The 17,166-nt window shown below is 41.6% G+C and overlaps 1 protein-coding gene and 1 long non-coding RNA gene across 2 annotated transcripts; one reads left to right on the top strand and one right to left on the bottom strand.

Annotated features, from left to right (window-relative positions):
- Positions 1–9,461: 9,461 nt before the first annotated feature.
- LOC106399842 (late embryogenesis abundant protein At3g53040-like) lies at positions 9,462–11,182 on the bottom strand. Its single transcript, XM_013840292.3, has 3 exons — positions 10,157–11,182; positions 9,932–10,089; positions 9,462–9,864 (listed from the first exon to the last, which is right to left on the bottom strand). The coding sequence occupies exons 1-3, from the start codon at positions 11,075–11,077 to the stop codon at positions 9,588–9,590; spliced, it is 1,356 nt and encodes a 451-aa protein (XP_013695746.2). The 5' UTR covers positions 11,078–11,182; the 3' UTR covers positions 9,462–9,587.
- Positions 11,183–11,372: 190 nt separating this feature from the next.
- Positions 11,373–15,587, top strand: LOC106400549. The gene is made up of 2 exons (XR_007339183.1): positions 11,373–13,611; positions 13,696–15,587. It is a non-coding gene; the product is annotated as an uncharacterized LOC106400549 (long non-coding RNA).
- The last annotated feature ends 1,579 nt before the right edge of the window (positions 15,588–17,166 follow it).

The raw sequence follows: 17,166 nt of genomic DNA, 5'->3' as shown, positions 1-17,166 counted from the left end.
AATCCTCGTCGAAACGCTTTTCGTTTCGTCTCAATCGGAGTTTCCGTTGAGATTTTACGACGAAAACAAGTGGGACTCGTCTCGGCTTGCTTCCACTCGCTACGTAGCGACCTGTCAGACTGTCAGTCGCTACGTAGCGACCTGTAAGGCCTCAGAAAGGTCCTTCTTTGGGTTCTCTTTTGAATCCTCGTCGAAACGCTTTTCGTTTCGTCTCAATCGGAGTTTCCGTTGAGATTTTACGACGAAAACAAGTGGGACTCGTCTCGGCTTGCTTCCACTCGCTACGTAGCGACCTGTCAGACTGTCAGTCGCTACGTAGCGACCTGTAAGGCCTCAGAAAGGTCCTCCTTTGGGTTGTCTTTTGAATCCTCGTCGAAACGCTTTTCGTTTCGTCTCAATCGGAGTTTCCGTTGAGATTTTACGACGAAAACAAGTAGGACGCTTCTCGGCTTGCTTCCATTCGCTACTTAGCGACCTGTCAGACTGTCAGTCGCTACGTAGCGACCTGTAAGTCCTCAAGGGTTCTTCCTTTGCGTTCTCCTTTGAATCCTCTTCGAAATGCTTTTTGTTTCGTCTCAATCGGAGTTTCCGTTGAGATTTTACGACGAAAACAAGTAGGACGCTTCTTGGCTTGCTTCCATTCGCTACGTAGCGACCTGTCAGACTGTCAGTCGCTACGTAGCGACCTGTAAGTCCTCAAAGGGTTCTTCCTTTGCGTTCTCCTTTGAATCCTCTTCAAAATGCTTTTCGTTTCGTTTCAATCGGAGTTTCCGTTGAGATTTTACGACGAAAACAAGTGGGACTCGTCTCGGCTCCCTTCCACTCGCTATAGCGACCGAGATGACATCCTCACTCGCTATAGCAACCTGTCAGGCCTCAAAGGGGTCCTCCTTTGCGTTCTCCTTTGAATTCTCATCGAAACGCTTTTGGTTTCGTCTCAATCGGAGTTTCCGTTGAGATTTTACGACAAAAACAAGTAAACCTCATCCTAAACTCCTTGGCTTGTTTCTGCTCACCCTACCTCCATCTTTGCGTTCACTTTCGAATCTCGATCGAAACGTCTCTTGTTTCGCCTCGATTGAAGTTACCATTGAGACTTTACGATATAAAAAAAAAAAACCGCAAAGACCTATTTTCTCGCATGGATTCAGATTAATCGTATAAAACGGCAATGGTTAACTTAACACCTTAGCCGCCTTAACTATACGATTACGTTGGACCTTTTTACAAAAATCGACGTCTTATCTAAGGAGAAGATAACAGTCAAGTTCGGAAGATAAATGTCAAGTTTCAAAGGGTAAACACCAATATCGGAAATGGCGAACATACACGAGAATAGGAAACGGAAATGAGCACGCAAAACTGAGAAGGGACAAAACTGCATCTTCGAGAGAACTAAGGTATTTCCGACTTGAAATTTTTGAAATCAGACTTGGAATTTTCGTAGGAAATTACTTTGAGGCTGCCATAGAACTTTAGGGAACGTAAAACCTAGGCGGATAGTCTAGCGAACTAAGTTTTAAGCGATTTTTCCTGTCTCGATATATTGTCCCATAATTGTTCATCCAAATCTTGCAAACCGATCTAAACTCTCCGAAAGTCGAGAAATGATCGCCACGCATATCAAGCTCGCTTCCTAAAGAGAGAAAAAGTTAGAGACATGAACGTCGTCTTAAAACCGATTCGTTTCTGGCAATTTTCTCGGAACCGACATATCCCAAGTCGTCAACGTGGAAACAACCAAATCACAGTCCAAGCGTCGTCTATAAATCGTCCCGAATTATCGATCATTCCAAACATCAGGAGAGGAAACGTACACAACCCTTCAAAGTATCGGTTCAACCGTTTTTCTTTCGTAAAAAAAAAAAGGGGGAGTAGGTACGTATACTATACTCGTATACTCCCAAACTTCAAAAAACTTCTGCAAATCGTCAAGAATAGGCAAACGACAATCTTAATATTCGTCTAAACGCTAGCAACATATCCAGACGATCATGAACATAATCTCAAAAACTATACATCATTTCTTGTCGCAATCATGCGTACAGAAAACTTGTACCAATATCAAACTGAAACTCGACGATTAGCCAAAGTATTGAAGCCTTTTCCGGCTTCAGAAAGCCAGTTTCGTTTTAAACTTAGCGGCGAGAAATCTTCAATCACCAAAGCATTTCTTTCAGTTTCCGTTGTACCAAGTAAGTCACGGAAAAGTATCGAAAACATTTGCGACGAAGAAAACTCGAGAATATATGTAGCATCGTGCACATTAAAAGAAGCACTTTCCTCCCGATGGTTAGCTAGATCCACTTCTGGTTGACCAATTCTTTCAAGAAACAAATGTGTCATGAGAATCCTCTCGAAAAACCTATGAAAAACGTTCCGCGACTAGATCGTATTGAAATAAACTTCGGTAATACTCCATGGGTAACGCCAAGCAACCTTCACCTAAGATCAAAATCACAGCGGGAACGTTTCTCGTAGAACCCGCAGAAACAATGCTACTTTGACATATGTATACATATCACTGATTTACGACCTTCGTAAAATCGGTTATATGATATGATAAATTATCGTATAGCCCACAATCGGAAATCATATGATAAATTCTTCATAACGAAACTAAGTCCTAACAACCAAACGGTTAACGGAAAATCTAAACTTTTCGAAAATTGACCAAGTTCAATACGCTCCACAATTCACTTTAAGCCCGCAACGTTTTAACCACAATACGCGGCATGTAAGGAAAAATTCGTAACAAAGCTTCTAGAGCTATACGAAACATCCTAAAAAATGCACGAAATACATCTCGGAAGGCCAACTCTTCACAAAGCACCATGAAGGAAAACACTTGTTCCCATGGACAAATTTACACGACACCTCAGTCATAATTCCTCGATCGCAAACAAAACTATTAGCATCCGAACAGGAACAACAATTTTTGGCTGCGAACATTCTTAGTCAAACCAGAATGTTTCTCAAACACAGGGCTAATACTAAACCCTCGCAACATCGCGAAATATCTTCAAAGCCCGCGAACATTTCAAGCACGAAACGTGGCATACGAAAGAATAACAAATCTTCAGCATCGCGAGACGTCGCGGACGCCTGAAGATTAGTTCTTCGACGAAATTTCCTTCCTCGATAAAAACACCTTCATGGAAGACCAGACAGTCATACGCACTAACATCTTCTCAAAACATATTCTTCGCGAAGACTCAAAATAGTAATTTTTACCATTAAGTTTGTTGCTGATCACAACAAACTCTTAACGTCCTAAACAGACTTAGCCATCTCGTAGAAGATGACTCTCTTACATCCGACACAAGGATAATAGCGCTATAAAAGAAATCCGAAATTTTGGTCCAGCACTTCCGGTCTCCGGAGAGATGCTCGATTCCAACCATACAAGTCGTATAAGCCGAGAACCTATCGCGGACTTTAAATCGGTATGGAATCAGGATGAAACTGAAACGGGATACGTAAGTCGAATTAGTCATCGCACCCTCTAAAACCAGGAGTAAACCTAGGTCTTGCCCTAAACCCAGCGCACTGGTCTCTAACATCTCTAGGCATAGTATCAAACACCCTGATACGAGATCCCAAAATTTGTCTCTTTGCCAATATTCGAACGTCTTCAGAAAATCCCGCAAGTTTACACACTGCGGAAAACTCTCGAAACAGATTATGGATATGGCAATTCACACAGAGTTAGATTACGAGACGACAACTCGTAGTCTTCCCTCTACACCCATACAAAATGCCATCGGCAGCAACACGCCTTATAACCGCTACATAAAAACTAGACCATAAAGGTCCTACTGGAAAACTAGTCATAAGAACCTTAACTCCAAGATGAACTACGAAAGGCTTGATCCCTTCAACAAGGGTACGTAGGCAGCCGTCATAAGGCGCAGCCCCAATCTTATCGCGTTTTCTACTTTTAGGAGAGCGAGAAGATCACTTACCACAGACCTTTTCAACCATTAATTCCGCCTAACTCACCTACCTTGCCTAACTTGCCAAGCCACTCGCTAGAACCTCACGCTAGAAGCTCATGATTCTAACGAGCTGGGGGGCTAACTGTTGGGGTCAAAATCGGTCACGACGGAATCAATGTCTGAAAGTCCGTAAAAATCAGCATAACCGTTTTTACGAAAAGTAATCTTCGTAAAGATATCTTTACGAACAGCCTTGCAGTAAAATATCGTCCAAATCTCAATCGAACCACTAAATACCGATTGTCCGAAGGCAACGGACATGTATCCAAATCGGCCGCGGACAAGCTCGAGTATGGAAATCAGACCGCGGACAAGCCAAGCTCGATCGATACGCGGCAACCAAGCATGCACACAGCTCGGTCGCTACGTAGCGACCGAGCTCGAGCCAAGCTCGGTCGCTACGTAGCGACCGAGCATCCGTCTCGCTCGGTCGCTACGTAGCGACCGAGCCCGAGCCAAGCTCGGTCGCTACGTAGCGACCGAGCGATCGTCCCAAGCTCGGTCGCTACGTAGCGACCGAGCGATCGTCCCGCTCGGTCGCTACGTAGCGACCGAGCTCGAGCCAAAGCTCGGTCGCTACGTAGCGACCGAGCGATCGTCCCGCTCGGTCGCTACGTAGCGACCGAGCTCGAGCCAAAGCTCGGTCGCTACGTAGCGACCGAGCGATCGTCCCGCTCGGTCGCTACGTAGCGACCGAGCTCGAGCCAAAGCTCGGTCGCTACGTAGCGACCGAGCGATCGTCCCGCTCGGTCGCTACGAAGCGACCGGGCTCGAGCCAAAGTTCGGTCGCTACGTAGCGACCGAGCTCGAGCCAAAGCTCGGTCGCTACGTAGCGACCGAGCGATCGTCCCGCTCGGTCGCTACGTAGCGACCGAGCTCGAGCCAAAGCTCGGTCGCTACGTAGCGACCGAGCGATCGTCCCGCTCGGTCGCTACGTAGCGACCGAGCTCAGCCAAGCTCGGTCGCTACGTAGCGACCGAGCGCTCGTCCCGCTCGGTCGCTACAAAGCGACCGGGCTCGAGCCAAAGTTCGGTCGCTGTGTAGCGATTGAACCTTTCCGAACGTCAATACGACACCAGTTCTTGCATTCTCGTCAAAACCTTCGAATGCTATCTCCCGAAGACCGTAGCAAGCTCAGTCCATGTTTCCCGCCATTCTAATTCATCGATCAAACTTCGCGGATTAGAAACCGCGGAAAACTCGTAGTAAACGTGTCGAGTCGGAAGACGGCTCAAAGGGACCTAAAACACGACTCGAGGCCCATCCTACGATTTTCCTAATCAAAAGCCCGTAAACCACAGCCTGGTTTACGCTTGGTCTACAAGGAAGGATAAATGTCAAGTTTCCGCGGATAAATACGGAAGTTTTGAAGATAATTGTGAAGATCGGGAAAAATGGAATATCTCCATTTTTATGCTATGACGGCTTAAGAGCAGAAGAGTAAAAGCGTAAACCGACCTTGGAGCTAGTATATAAGGAGTCCTAGGCGAGGAGCAAGGGGGAGAACTTTTTAGATTCGGAATTCTCTGCACTTAGAAACTTTAGGCTTATTCTCGACAAGTTCGGTTTCTATGACTGGCACTCAATTACTAGACGAACTAGCCCAGGCAGTTCGATCTCTTGTCCAGCTCTATCAATTGAACTATGTTCGGCTTGATCCTCGAAAGGGGTACGTAGGCAGCCTTTAACAAGGTTCAGTCCGAAATCAATCTAAGCCTTTTAGATATCTTTTTCGTCCTTTGTTATCGAGCTGCGACTCAACTAGGATTAGGGTTTTATTTTGCTAGAACTAGGTAACTCGCTGACGGCCCCTGCGGACAAAGCCCTTGTATTCTCTTGTAATGATCGCAACGCTCTTACGCGGACTCGAAATAAGATCTACTGTTTTCTCTAAACTCGTTTGTTATCTTTTCATGATTTCCGCATATATTCGATCACTTGTCGTTGGCTCTCGCAGAGATCCGGGACCTCTGGGAAATTAGGGTTTTCCTAGTTTCCTTATTTAAACGGAAATCGACAGTGCGAATTTCGGTTCCCACACTCAGCACTTGAAGAATTCCCATCACGTTCTTCCTGCTTCAGCAACCACATCAGAGTCTTCGATAACAGTCCAAGGTAAAACACCCTACCCTCTTGCAAATTACATTTCTGATGAATATTTCTCTCCAGATCACAAAGCATTCTTGGCGGCTATAACAAATGAAAGAGAGCCGCGAAGTTTCAAAGAAGCAATGCAGCATGAAATTTGGAGAAATTCAATGAAGAAGGAGATGGTGGCGTTCGAGGAAAACAAAACCTTCAGCATAGTGGATTTGCCACCAGGGAAGAAAGCCATAGGGAATATGTGGGTATACAAGCTTAAGTATAATTCCGATGGTACTTTGGAGAGACCAAAATCTCGCTTGGTGGCTCTGGGGAACAGGCAGAAAAAGGGGAGAGACTTCAAGGAAACATTTGCACCGGTTGCAAAGATGACAACAGTGAGAAGTTTGTTGCGTGTAGTAGCAGGGAAGGGGTGGATCGTGCATCAGATGGACGTGCACAACGCCTTTCTACATGGTGATCTGAAGGAAGAAGTATACATGAAGCTTCCGCAGGGTTTTCAAGCTTCAGATCCTAACAAAGTGTGTAGACTACACAAGTCGGTCTATGGATTAAGACAGGCTCCTAGGTGTTGGTACTCTAAGTTAACTGATGCCCTGAAAAGGTATGGTTTTAAAACCTCACGAGCTGATTACTCCCTATTCATCTATTCAAGCAAAGGAGTGGAGCTCAGAGTGTTGATATATGTCGATGATTTACTCGTGTGCGGCAATGATATAAAGGTGGTTACAAAGTTTAAAGAGTACTTGAGCAAGTGCTTTCATATGAAGGATTTGGGGAAGTTAAAGTATTTCCTTGGGATAGAAGTTGGAAGAGGAGAAGAAGGGTTCATGTTATCACAACGTAAATATGCGTTGGACTTAATAGCCGATGTTGGGTTACTAGGCTCAAAGCCAGTGGCGACTCCGATGGAACAACATCACAAACTCGCGTTAGATACGAGTGGGTTCATCACTGATGCTGAAAAATATAGAAGGCTGGTGGGAAGATTGATCTATCTGTCAATTACTAGACCAGACATATCGTATCCGGTTCACATTCTCTCACAGTTCATGAAGGCGCCTAGAGAGAAGCAGTGGGATGCAGCATTAAGAGTGGTGAGGTATCTCAAAGGGACTGCTGGTCAAGGGATTTTGCTGCAGTCTGGAGGTGATCTTAGCCTATCGGTATATTGTGACGCCGACTGGTCAGCGTGTCCAGTTACAAGAAGGTCGTTGAGTGCATATGTGGCATTGGTAGGAGATTCACCTGTGTCTTGGAAGACAAAGAAACAGAAGGTGGTGTCGCATTCATCGGCAGAAGCAGAATACCGATCGATGGCACAGGCAACAAGAGAAATCAAGTGGCTACGCCGGTTGCTGATTGACTTGGGTGGGAAGCAACTGAAGCCTTCGAAGCTGTTTTGTGATAGCAAGTCTGTTATTTATATTGCCGCGAATCCATTGTTTCACGAAAGAACAAAACATATCGAGTCGGATTGTCATCAAGTCAGAGACGCGTTGCAGGAAGGTATCATTGAGACAGTTCATGTCAGAACAACTGAGCAAGTCGCCGATGTGCTGACTAAGGCGCTTGGTAGAGTGCAGTTTGAAGCGTTATTGTTCAAGTTGGGAGTAAGAAATTTTCATATTCCTAACTTGAGGGGGAGTATTGGGGATAAGGATGAATATGTTTAGATATACTTGGGAGATATTAACGGGAAGATCTTTGTAGTTATCTAACCGAAGTGTCGGTGTAGAGTTTGATATATATGTACGTGAAACACAAGTGAATAACAACAACTTTTGCATATCTTTACCTAGATTTACAAAAATGAAATAGAAAATAGTAGAATAAATTGTTAAGGAAACAAAATAACTAAAGGAAATATAACGTGACTATGTGAGGAAAAAAATGGTATGACAGGTAAACGAGAAAGAAATAAAATTAGAAAAGGAAAGTCATAATATAATTAAAAACCACTTAAAGAGGCAGATGGAGATTCGAGCAGAAGACCAGTGGGGGCAAAATGAAGTATTTTACCACCTGAGCTGAAGAATCTTTAATAACTATCATGTACATAAACTAAACTGTAGTGGTTTGTGGGGGCAGCTGCCTCCTCCTTGGACACCGTAGATCCGCCCATGTTGAGATAGATGAAGAAGTAGCTAAGCTCCATCGTCTGCACACACCGATAAAGCTCCCATGCCTGGTTAGGGCCTTTTCCGTCTGGCTCGCCAGCTGGGACACTCAATCCTCTCATGCGCACTTCTCTCTCACTCTAAGCTAGCATCCTTACATGGACACGGTTCGGTTTCTGTTTTATCTAATGTTATGTTAGTTAGACGAAACTACCGTTGTCAGTTACTTTATCACATGTAAACGCTTTGGTTGCCTTTCTCTTAATGCTACAGAGATATGTGGCTTTAAAGGTGCAAAAGAGTGCTCATCATTATACTGCATAGACTTGCCTATTCATATGGTTAAGGAGATTTGTTATCACATGTTGGTTGGTTTGAACTACTTGTATAGAGAGCTTTCTATTATACATACTGATCTAAAACCTAAGAATGTATTGTTATTTTTGACGACTGATCCTTCTAAAAATCCTACGACTCTTGTTCTCCCTAGTGGCAAGGAGAAAACAGTTATAACTCTAATGGAGATTTCGTCAAGAATCAAAAGAAAGATGTTCATAGAAAGGTGAAGGAAGTTGAAGGAGTGTCCTTCTACTTCTGTCCGTAACGTAATTTGGTTTGATGGCAGCGAGAAAGTGAACTAGTGAAGCAAGGAGGTAGAAGGTACCATGTGGCATCTGCTGACCTCAAGTGTAAACTTGTCGACCTTGCCACTGGAGATGTACTTCAACCATTGCCTTCTAAACTCCAACACTTATTTCTATCTTCAAGAGATTTGTTCAACAGACATGGTTATTGATCATCGACACATCAGAAGACTGCTGCGCTTCTGGCCCATGAACAAAGTCCTTACCCAGAAGGACGAGTTCACTGAGCAAGATGCAAATGACTCGACTGATTTTCTTGTTACAATACTTGATTTCGTCTCTGAGAAACGACCAACTTTGTCCGAGTGTCTTTTACATCCCTGGATCAGTTGTGGTCCACGCTCTATAGAACCTTCTCTTATTACCACTCGAGATAAGAACCTGAAGCAAAGCTGAGAGACCGAGGAGCAAGAAGCTGTGGTTCTTAAAATGAGAAACGTTGCCATATCCTCCTCAGAATCCAAACCGGGGATGACCAAATGCTCCTCTCTCCGATTGCCTTTGTGCTAGTGAGAGCTTTAAGCCAGAACCACCTCAAGCTTGTTTTACAGACTAGTTCATATGTGCAGCGTGATATATCGTTTGTGTACTTCTAAGAAACAAAAGCTGTTTATTATTACATACCAAGACTGAAAGACATTGAGAGAACACGGAGAAGAAAAAAAACTAAGTTCAAAGCATAAAGTTATAAACCGCAGAGCTTTTCTTCATGTTTTGTTTTATTACAGCTTCCCTTTATCTCCCACCGTGACATTAACCTTCCTATCCTCTTCATCCATCTCTCCAACGTCGTTAAAAGTTTGACCAGTCATCTGATCTGCTGCTTTCAGCTTCGTCGCAACTTGTCCAGGCCTCGTGTCTTCTACTACGTCAACTGTCACAGTCGTCTTCCCCGAGCCAACATCATCACCAGAGGGTGTTGTACCTGTCAGCTTGCTCTTTATCGCTCCCGTCATGTTCCCTAACGCACCCATTATCGTCCCTCTCCCTTCTTCACCTCTACAAAACAATTAAAAAAAATGAAGGCTTCCACAACTACATATTAAGACCCTTGCAATCTCCATACCTTTGAGAGACTGAGTCTTTAGTCTCACGAGCTTTATCAGCGGCTGATTCGGTTCTCTCTTGGGTCTTCTTAGAAGCCTCTTCTTCAAGTTCTTTACCCTCAAGTCTCATCTCTTCCATTTTACGCCTAGCTTCTTCTCCTGCCTCGTTCATTTTCTCCTATTAATCAACACCAAAATATTTTTTTAGTATATATCTTGGACATAGCAAGAGCTAAGCTAATTACCTTGGCGGTTTCTTTAGTCTCAACAGTTTTTTGTTTTGTTTCCTCTGTCTTGCCCGACAAGAATCCCATGGCCCTCTTCGCCGTATCCACAGCACTATCCTTCAATTCACCAATCTTGCTCACTCCCGCATCTTTACCTTCTGTTGCCTTCTCCGCCGTATAGTCCTTATACTCGCCCAATTTCTCAGCCGTCTTATCTTTTGCTTCTTTTGCCTTATCTGCCGTGTAACCCGCTGTTTCCTTTGTCTTCTCAGCTGTTTTATCTTTGGCTTCTTTAGCCTTCTCGGCAGTGTAGTCTTTATACTCGCCTACCTTCTCAGCCGCCTCTCTCGCCTTATCTGCGGTGTAGTCTTTATACTCGCCCACCTTCTCAGCCGTCTTGTCTTTTGCTTCCTTTGCTTTATCTGCGGTGTAATCCGCACTTTCCTTTGTCTTCTCAGCTGTTCTATCCTTGGCCTCTTTAGCCTTCTCTGCGGTGTAGTCTTTATACTCGCCCACCTGCTCAGCTGTCTTGTCCTTAGCCTCTTTCGCCTTCTCAGCAGTGTAATCTGCTGTCTCCTTTGTCTTATTGGCAGTCCTATCTGTAACCTCTCCGGCCTTTTCTCCGGTGGCGTCTTTCACCTCCCCTGCCTTCCCCGATGCAACCTCGGCTCCCTCTTTCGTCGACTCTGCCGCATCGTGGCTTTTACCAATCACCGCATCTTTAGTTCCCTGCACCGCCTTCATCACCGAGCCTATAATCCCGGGTCTTTCAGTTTCCTCCACCACCGCCGAAGGATGCTCAGTTGTTGTCTTCTCAGTCACCTTATACGTTACACCTCCTTCGTTGACGTCTCTCAAGTCGTCAGCCGCAAGCCTCGCCGCGGCCTCGGCTCTCTCAGCCTTGGCTTCTTTCTCTGCCTCTCGTTGTCCTGACGCCATGATTTGTTTGGTTTTTTTTCTTGCTTGATACACAAGAAAGCTTATGATGAATGCTTGATTTTCTTTCAATTTATTTGTCTGGTTAATTATCTAGTTAGAGCTGCTTCGTTGGTTTTATAGCAAGCAGCTTGGTTCTATTGAGATGCCATGCAATGCTCTCCGTAGATTTATAACTGCCACGTGTAGTTTACTGATTTCATTTTTTGCCATTTTTATCTTACAAGTAGCCTTGTGCGGCGACACGTATCTGAGAAGATAGCTGAACTCAGGAACCATGCCACGTGATCTCTTCATGCAACGGCGCCTTTTGACTTAACGTATAAGCAAGTAGTTGGGGTCGGTTATAAAATAATAACAACAACAATACTAATTCAAATTGTTAAATCACAGACTCCAATGAAAATTAAAATTGTTAAATCACAGACTCCAATTAAAATTATTACTATGTGTACCAATTTAATCAGGAAAGTTAAGAGAGCTCGATACAATCTTCACACAAACGAGTAGTTTTGTTTCAGTGTTTTGTTATGAATGAATTCGATTACTTGTATTTTTACTTTTTTTTGTAAACTGATTACTTGTATTTTTATAGTTTAATATAAGTAAATATAAGTGTCAATATCCAACACAATATATGAATGTTTACTTTCGACGTAGCTTTTTTTTTTTTTTTTTTTGAACTTACTTTCGACGTAGCTTTCCAACTCATCTTGCGACAACTAACTTTAGCAATACTCATGATCCGAGTAATCTTTGTTCACAGCTCCTGTTTTCAAGAGAAACAAGATTTTGATTTTGTTTAACAAAAATTAGCTTATCCAAATTTTTGTAATAGTATATGGTCTTTTTATTTTCAGAAAACTTAATTTCATTACCATACGTTCATAATTGTTTTTTTTTTTTCGTCTATTGATTTTATTTTAAGCTCAAACGAGCAAAGGAGTTAAATTTACAACAGAAACAACAAACCACCTATTAAAACATCACATACAACCATTTGAACAAACTGCTCGTAGAAAACCCCAAAAATAACCCAAACAAAAGATCAAATAAAACCAGTCTTGATCTTACCAAAAAACCACCTTGCCTACCACCACTACGAGGCGAAACCCATAGAAGAAAGGCATTCCTCATACTGAAAGAGATGGAGAAGCCAAAAAAGAGCACCAGCAGCTACATAAGACTGAGAATAGCCACCTTTGATCACACTTTGAGCGATGAGGAAGGCTCCTCTATTGGAAGATCTTTCTTCTTTTTGCAACCTCCATCACTCAAATTTTTCCAACCTCTTCATAATCTCAATATATTGGCATCTAAAGCTTGGCCAAGCCTTTGGTTGTTATTTTACATTGTTATTGATTGTTTTGTTGTTTAGTTAATTTAGCTAGTTAACTATTATTTGTGTACCAAGTTGAATTGTGTGATGAATAGAGAGTCTATCCATGAGTTCCATCTCTATTTAAAGATTACTTTGGATTCTTACATAGGCTTGGAATACCTTTACATTAATATAAAAGAAAAGATTATAAGGTTAAGAGCTCACCTTCATTGATTATTTTTTGTTATGTACCTCATCATGTGCATGTGTTATACTGTATGTGGTTCTAGAGCACAAAACCTGTAGTACAAATGATCATTTTGTTACCACACTTCACAAAACTTTAATCTCACAAAAATTCTAAAATTTATGATTTTCACCAACCCAGACTAGAAAGTGCAAAATTGCCAAAATTAGGGTTGACATTTGGATTATATCTATAAGTAGATGATATTATTTGAATTAAAACATTACTTAAGCTAGTTTCTAGAATAAAACTTTAATTTAAATATTTTGGCTTTCAATAAACATATATGCGTTTTAAATGTGATTTTATAAATTTTAAATGGACCTAATATATTTTTTCACCCAAAATAAAAAATCTATTACTAAGTCATCGTGGAAAAGTCAAAAGGAATGTTATTCCCCACCCCCAAAAACAAAGAAAAAAAAAAGAGAATTGAAAATAGAGCGGTAAACTGAGAGAAATCTGCATGGCCACACCAACACACGAATTTCCCGTTGCAAATTAATCCAAGTTGAAGAACAAAACTTAGTTTTGTTCCAAGTTAAACTATATATAACTACTTTCATAAGTAGTGCTTAATACATTTTTTTTACTTTTGATTACGAAGACAACAAAATGGATACTACACATAGCTGTCGTCGAGGCTACATCTTGCTTCTAGTTCTATCTTATTCCTCTGTGTTTGGTTTAGCTTCCAATATGAGTATTTCTAATGATACAAGCGGCAACAAAACCGACAGTTTCTTTGAATCTCAAAGTACTTCCACTGAATGGGGCACAGACATGGGCGACAAATATATTATGTGTACAGAATCTAATATGGAAATTCCATGGATGATTTCTTGCAAAAAATCTAAAGAAGTTTTTACAAGGATCAATTTTGCTGATTATGGAAATCCTTCGGGTAAGTGTGAACATTATAGACACGGAAACTGCGGTGCAAAAACTACTATGGAAGTCGCCAAAAAGGTTAGCAAAATTAACGATATATGTTGTGGATCAGTGAACAGTAAATATCGCAATGAACATTAATGTAAAATATAATTTATGCAGAATTGTCTTGGAAAACACCAGTGTGTGTTTAAGGTGTCGGACGAGATGTTTGGTACAAGTCACTGCAAAAAAGAGGCTAAGTTCTTTGTTCAACTCACTTGTACAAAAGCTTAAGTTTCTTAGTTGCTCCTTAATTAATAAGGTCTTTAAGAAAATGGTTGCGTGGTTTATTTTCTTGTAATGATCAAGCTCTTGTTGATTATTAAAGGAATGTCCGATATAAGTTATCTATTCTATTTGTTATTTTGCAATAACTATTGACGTTGATGCACCCATCGTAAACGACTTTAGAGCATGATTAACCCAAAAAACCTATCTACTCTATTAAAATAGAGTCTTACTTTTTATCTACTATAGAAAAGTTGTCATTAAGTTTTGGACCTATTCTAATAGAGTTTTATTAATCTAAATATAAATATACTCAACTCTATTAATTTGGCAAATCATTATCTGTTACTAGTGGCTGAGCCTCCGCACAAGCGCAGGGTAGTGGACATTGTTGCTCTCTCAGTGAATGCATGTGATACCATGTTTGTAAAGTTTGTTTTTTTTTTCCTGTGGTCATTGATTTTCAAAGATTTGAATTGTAGTAGGGTTGAGGTGTGTTATGAATTGTGCTTTTTTTGCGGTTGGTGTTGTTTATTAGTTGCTTAACATAGTCGTTTACGCGGTGAAGTTTATTTATGTGTTATTTATTTTCAAATAATGATTATAATTCTAATTTTGTAAGATATTTCTGTTTTTCTATTTATCTAATTTGTGATTAGCCATTAGGTGTAAGTGTTTTTGGGCCTTTACGGACCAAAAATGTAGTGAAAATATTGTCAAAAACAAAATTGTAGGTTAGGATACCGTAACCGGACAGATGGTGGTGATTTTGCCGCTTTTTTTTTTTTTTTTTTTTTGCTAAACTGTAAATGTTCATTAATGAAAATAAAAGGATACAAGTTCTTTAAGATCCAAAAAAAGTGAAAAAATCTTAAAGGACAACCATTAGGATTAAAACTACAAGTCTTAATGCTAAAAACATGATCTACAACCGGTTAGGAAATCCGACGACGCCATAGAACACGAACCCTAGTTTTCCGACGACGCTTCAAAGTACGAACCCTAGTCTCCCGACGACGCTTTGAGCAAGACCGAAGCATACTCTCAGCACGAACCCAGCAGAGACTGACGACACTTATCCTCAGCACGAACCCAGCGAAAACCGACGACGCTCTAAGACACGAACCCAGCAAAATCCTTGAACATTCAAAGCACCGATCTTAACGTGTACGAGCACCCCGACTCGACACAAACAAGGACAAGACGGGCCGAGATATAGGCGTCCTTGCAAAGAGCTCAAATCAAAACCTATAAGCTGTAGAAAAAGCCATAACTACTGCAGCTAGTCAATAAACAAGCCGCAGCACTGCGAAATCATGGCGTAACGTCTGAAGCCTTCAAGTTTCTTTGGAACCTGCTGACCACCGCAAGCGACGAAGAGAACTTGCCAAACGCCGAGACCGAGAACCGGGACTCGGTTCCACAGCTTCTCAAGCGACCTGAATCACGCGAAGGCCTCCGAGAGAACAAATCAGAGAGAGATTGGGATCCAAGCACGAGCAAGAACAATGCCAGAGCAGAGCAAGGAAAGCGTCGACATGAAAGGGACTGTCAACAACGCCATAGACGACGTCAAGAGACAGCACCAGCCCACAGTCCACACGCTTGAAACCGGATGAGAAGGAGGAGACACGCGAAACCTACCACTCTCTGGTGGCGCCACCATTTGAAGGATGAGACCAACAGTGACTTTCCTGGCCGGAAGCGGAAGAAGAACCTCTCCAAGACGCCAAGGACAGAGGCCAAGAACAAACCGCAAACACCGACCCAACTTGCTGGAGAAACAGAGACAGCCACCACGACTGCGACTCTGAACAACAGGAGAAGAGAGACCTCCGACACATTGCCTCAAACTCAGACGGAGGAGAAGAGCGGCAGTCCGTAGATCTGAAAAACTCGCTCCGCCGTCACAAACCCTAAAAGCCGACTCTTCACCACCTCACCTCTCCCAGACTTCGCCATCACTCCAAGCAAGTAAGATAACCACCGGATCTGGCCTCCGTGCACCAAGATCTAGACTGGAACGCCGATGACCACCTTTGACCCACTCACAGATCTGAGCAAGGAAACCATGGAAGAGACAAGGGAGAAGAGCAAAGAGGAGAGGAGAAAGGGCCTCCGGCACCAGCAAGCTTGCCGGACCGGAGCAACACGATGGCGCACGGCGTTTGTAGCAAGAAGAGTTGAGAGCGTTTGTCGCCATCTTGCCGTCTTTGTGTAGCTCGGAAGATGTTTCAAAAAATTTCTGATATGCATGTGTTTGATTGTGTTATTTTTGTCTTGATTGAGCAACCACTTACAGTGTATAAATCATCAAAGCATGTAGGTCATTTGTGTGCCACTGATACATATTAATCTTTTTACTGCCTTCACCACTGATTGTTCGAGAGTATATGTAAATTAATTAACTGTGAGTGATGCTATCTAGAAATTGTTTGATTTTTATGGTGATGATTACATTAAAGATTTAACAATTACGAAGTACATATAAGATATGTGTTGAAAATTTTAATGTTCACCTGACAAATAGTCGTGGAAACCAATAATAATTTATATTAAAAAAGCAAATTATTATTGCTGTCGTGTGATCCAAGTTAATAGTCCACTCGCGTTTTTATTCATTTAGTCGTCGACAACAAAAGAAAAGATGCAAACAGACTGGCGGATCTAGAATATATTCTGAGTGGGGGCGAAAAAATTAATTAATATATTTATATTTAATATTATTGTATAAATATTTTTATTTATATATTATATATATCTATATTTAAACAAATTTAAAGTTCATTTAATTTAATGCAACTAACTAGAATAATTGTTTTGAAAAAGAATGTAAGATGAATTCACAAACAAAAAAAAAGAAATAAAAAATAGTAGAATAAATTGTTAAGGAAACAAAATAACTAAAGGAAATATAATGTGACTATGTGAGGAAAAAAATGGTATGACAGGTAAACGAGAAAGAAATAAAATCAGAAAAGGAAAGTCATAATATAATTAAAAACCATTTAAAAGGCAGATTTGGAGATTCGAACAGAAGACCAGTGGGGCAAAATGAAGTACTTTACCACCTGAGCTGAAGAATCTTTAATAATTATCATGTACATAAACTAAACTATAGTTTTTGTTTGGGGGCAGCTGCCCCCTCCTTGGACACTGTAGATCCGCCCATGCAAACAGAATGTAATGTAAATTAAAATAGTGTTGCAGTTCACAATATAGTCTTTATGTATTTAAAATTTAAAACCCAACTTATAAAGAACGAAAACACAACACATGCTTGGAAAGGAGAGTACCTTAACTTCACAAGTCATTATTCATTATTTATACAAAAAATATGCAATCAAGAAAAGAGAGTTCAAA

This window comes from Brassica napus, chromosome A4 (assembly GCF_020379485.1).
Source record: "Brassica napus cultivar Da-Ae chromosome A4, Da-Ae, whole genome shotgun sequence".
Lineage (NCBI taxonomy): Eukaryota > Viridiplantae > Streptophyta > Magnoliopsida > Brassicales > Brassicaceae > Brassica > Brassica napus.
The sequence above is the reverse complement of the archived record's forward strand: the minus strand, read 5'-3'. Positions and strand labels throughout refer to the sequence as shown.

Excerpts from the sequence above, each read along its gene's own strand:
- LOC106399842 (XM_013840292.3), bottom strand. The coding sequence starts at position 11,077 with ATGGCGTCAGGACAACGAGAGGCAGAGAAAGAAGCCAAGGCTGAGAGA. Across the intron at positions 10,090-10,156 it reads AGACTAAAGAAACCGCCAAG|GAGAAAATGAACGAGGCAGG; the intron begins GTAATTAGCTTA and ends GTTGATTAATAG. Across the intron at positions 9,865-9,931 it reads AAAGACTCAGTCTCTCAAAG|AGGTGAAGAAGGGAGAGGGA; the intron begins GTATGGAGATTG and ends ATTGTTTTGTAG.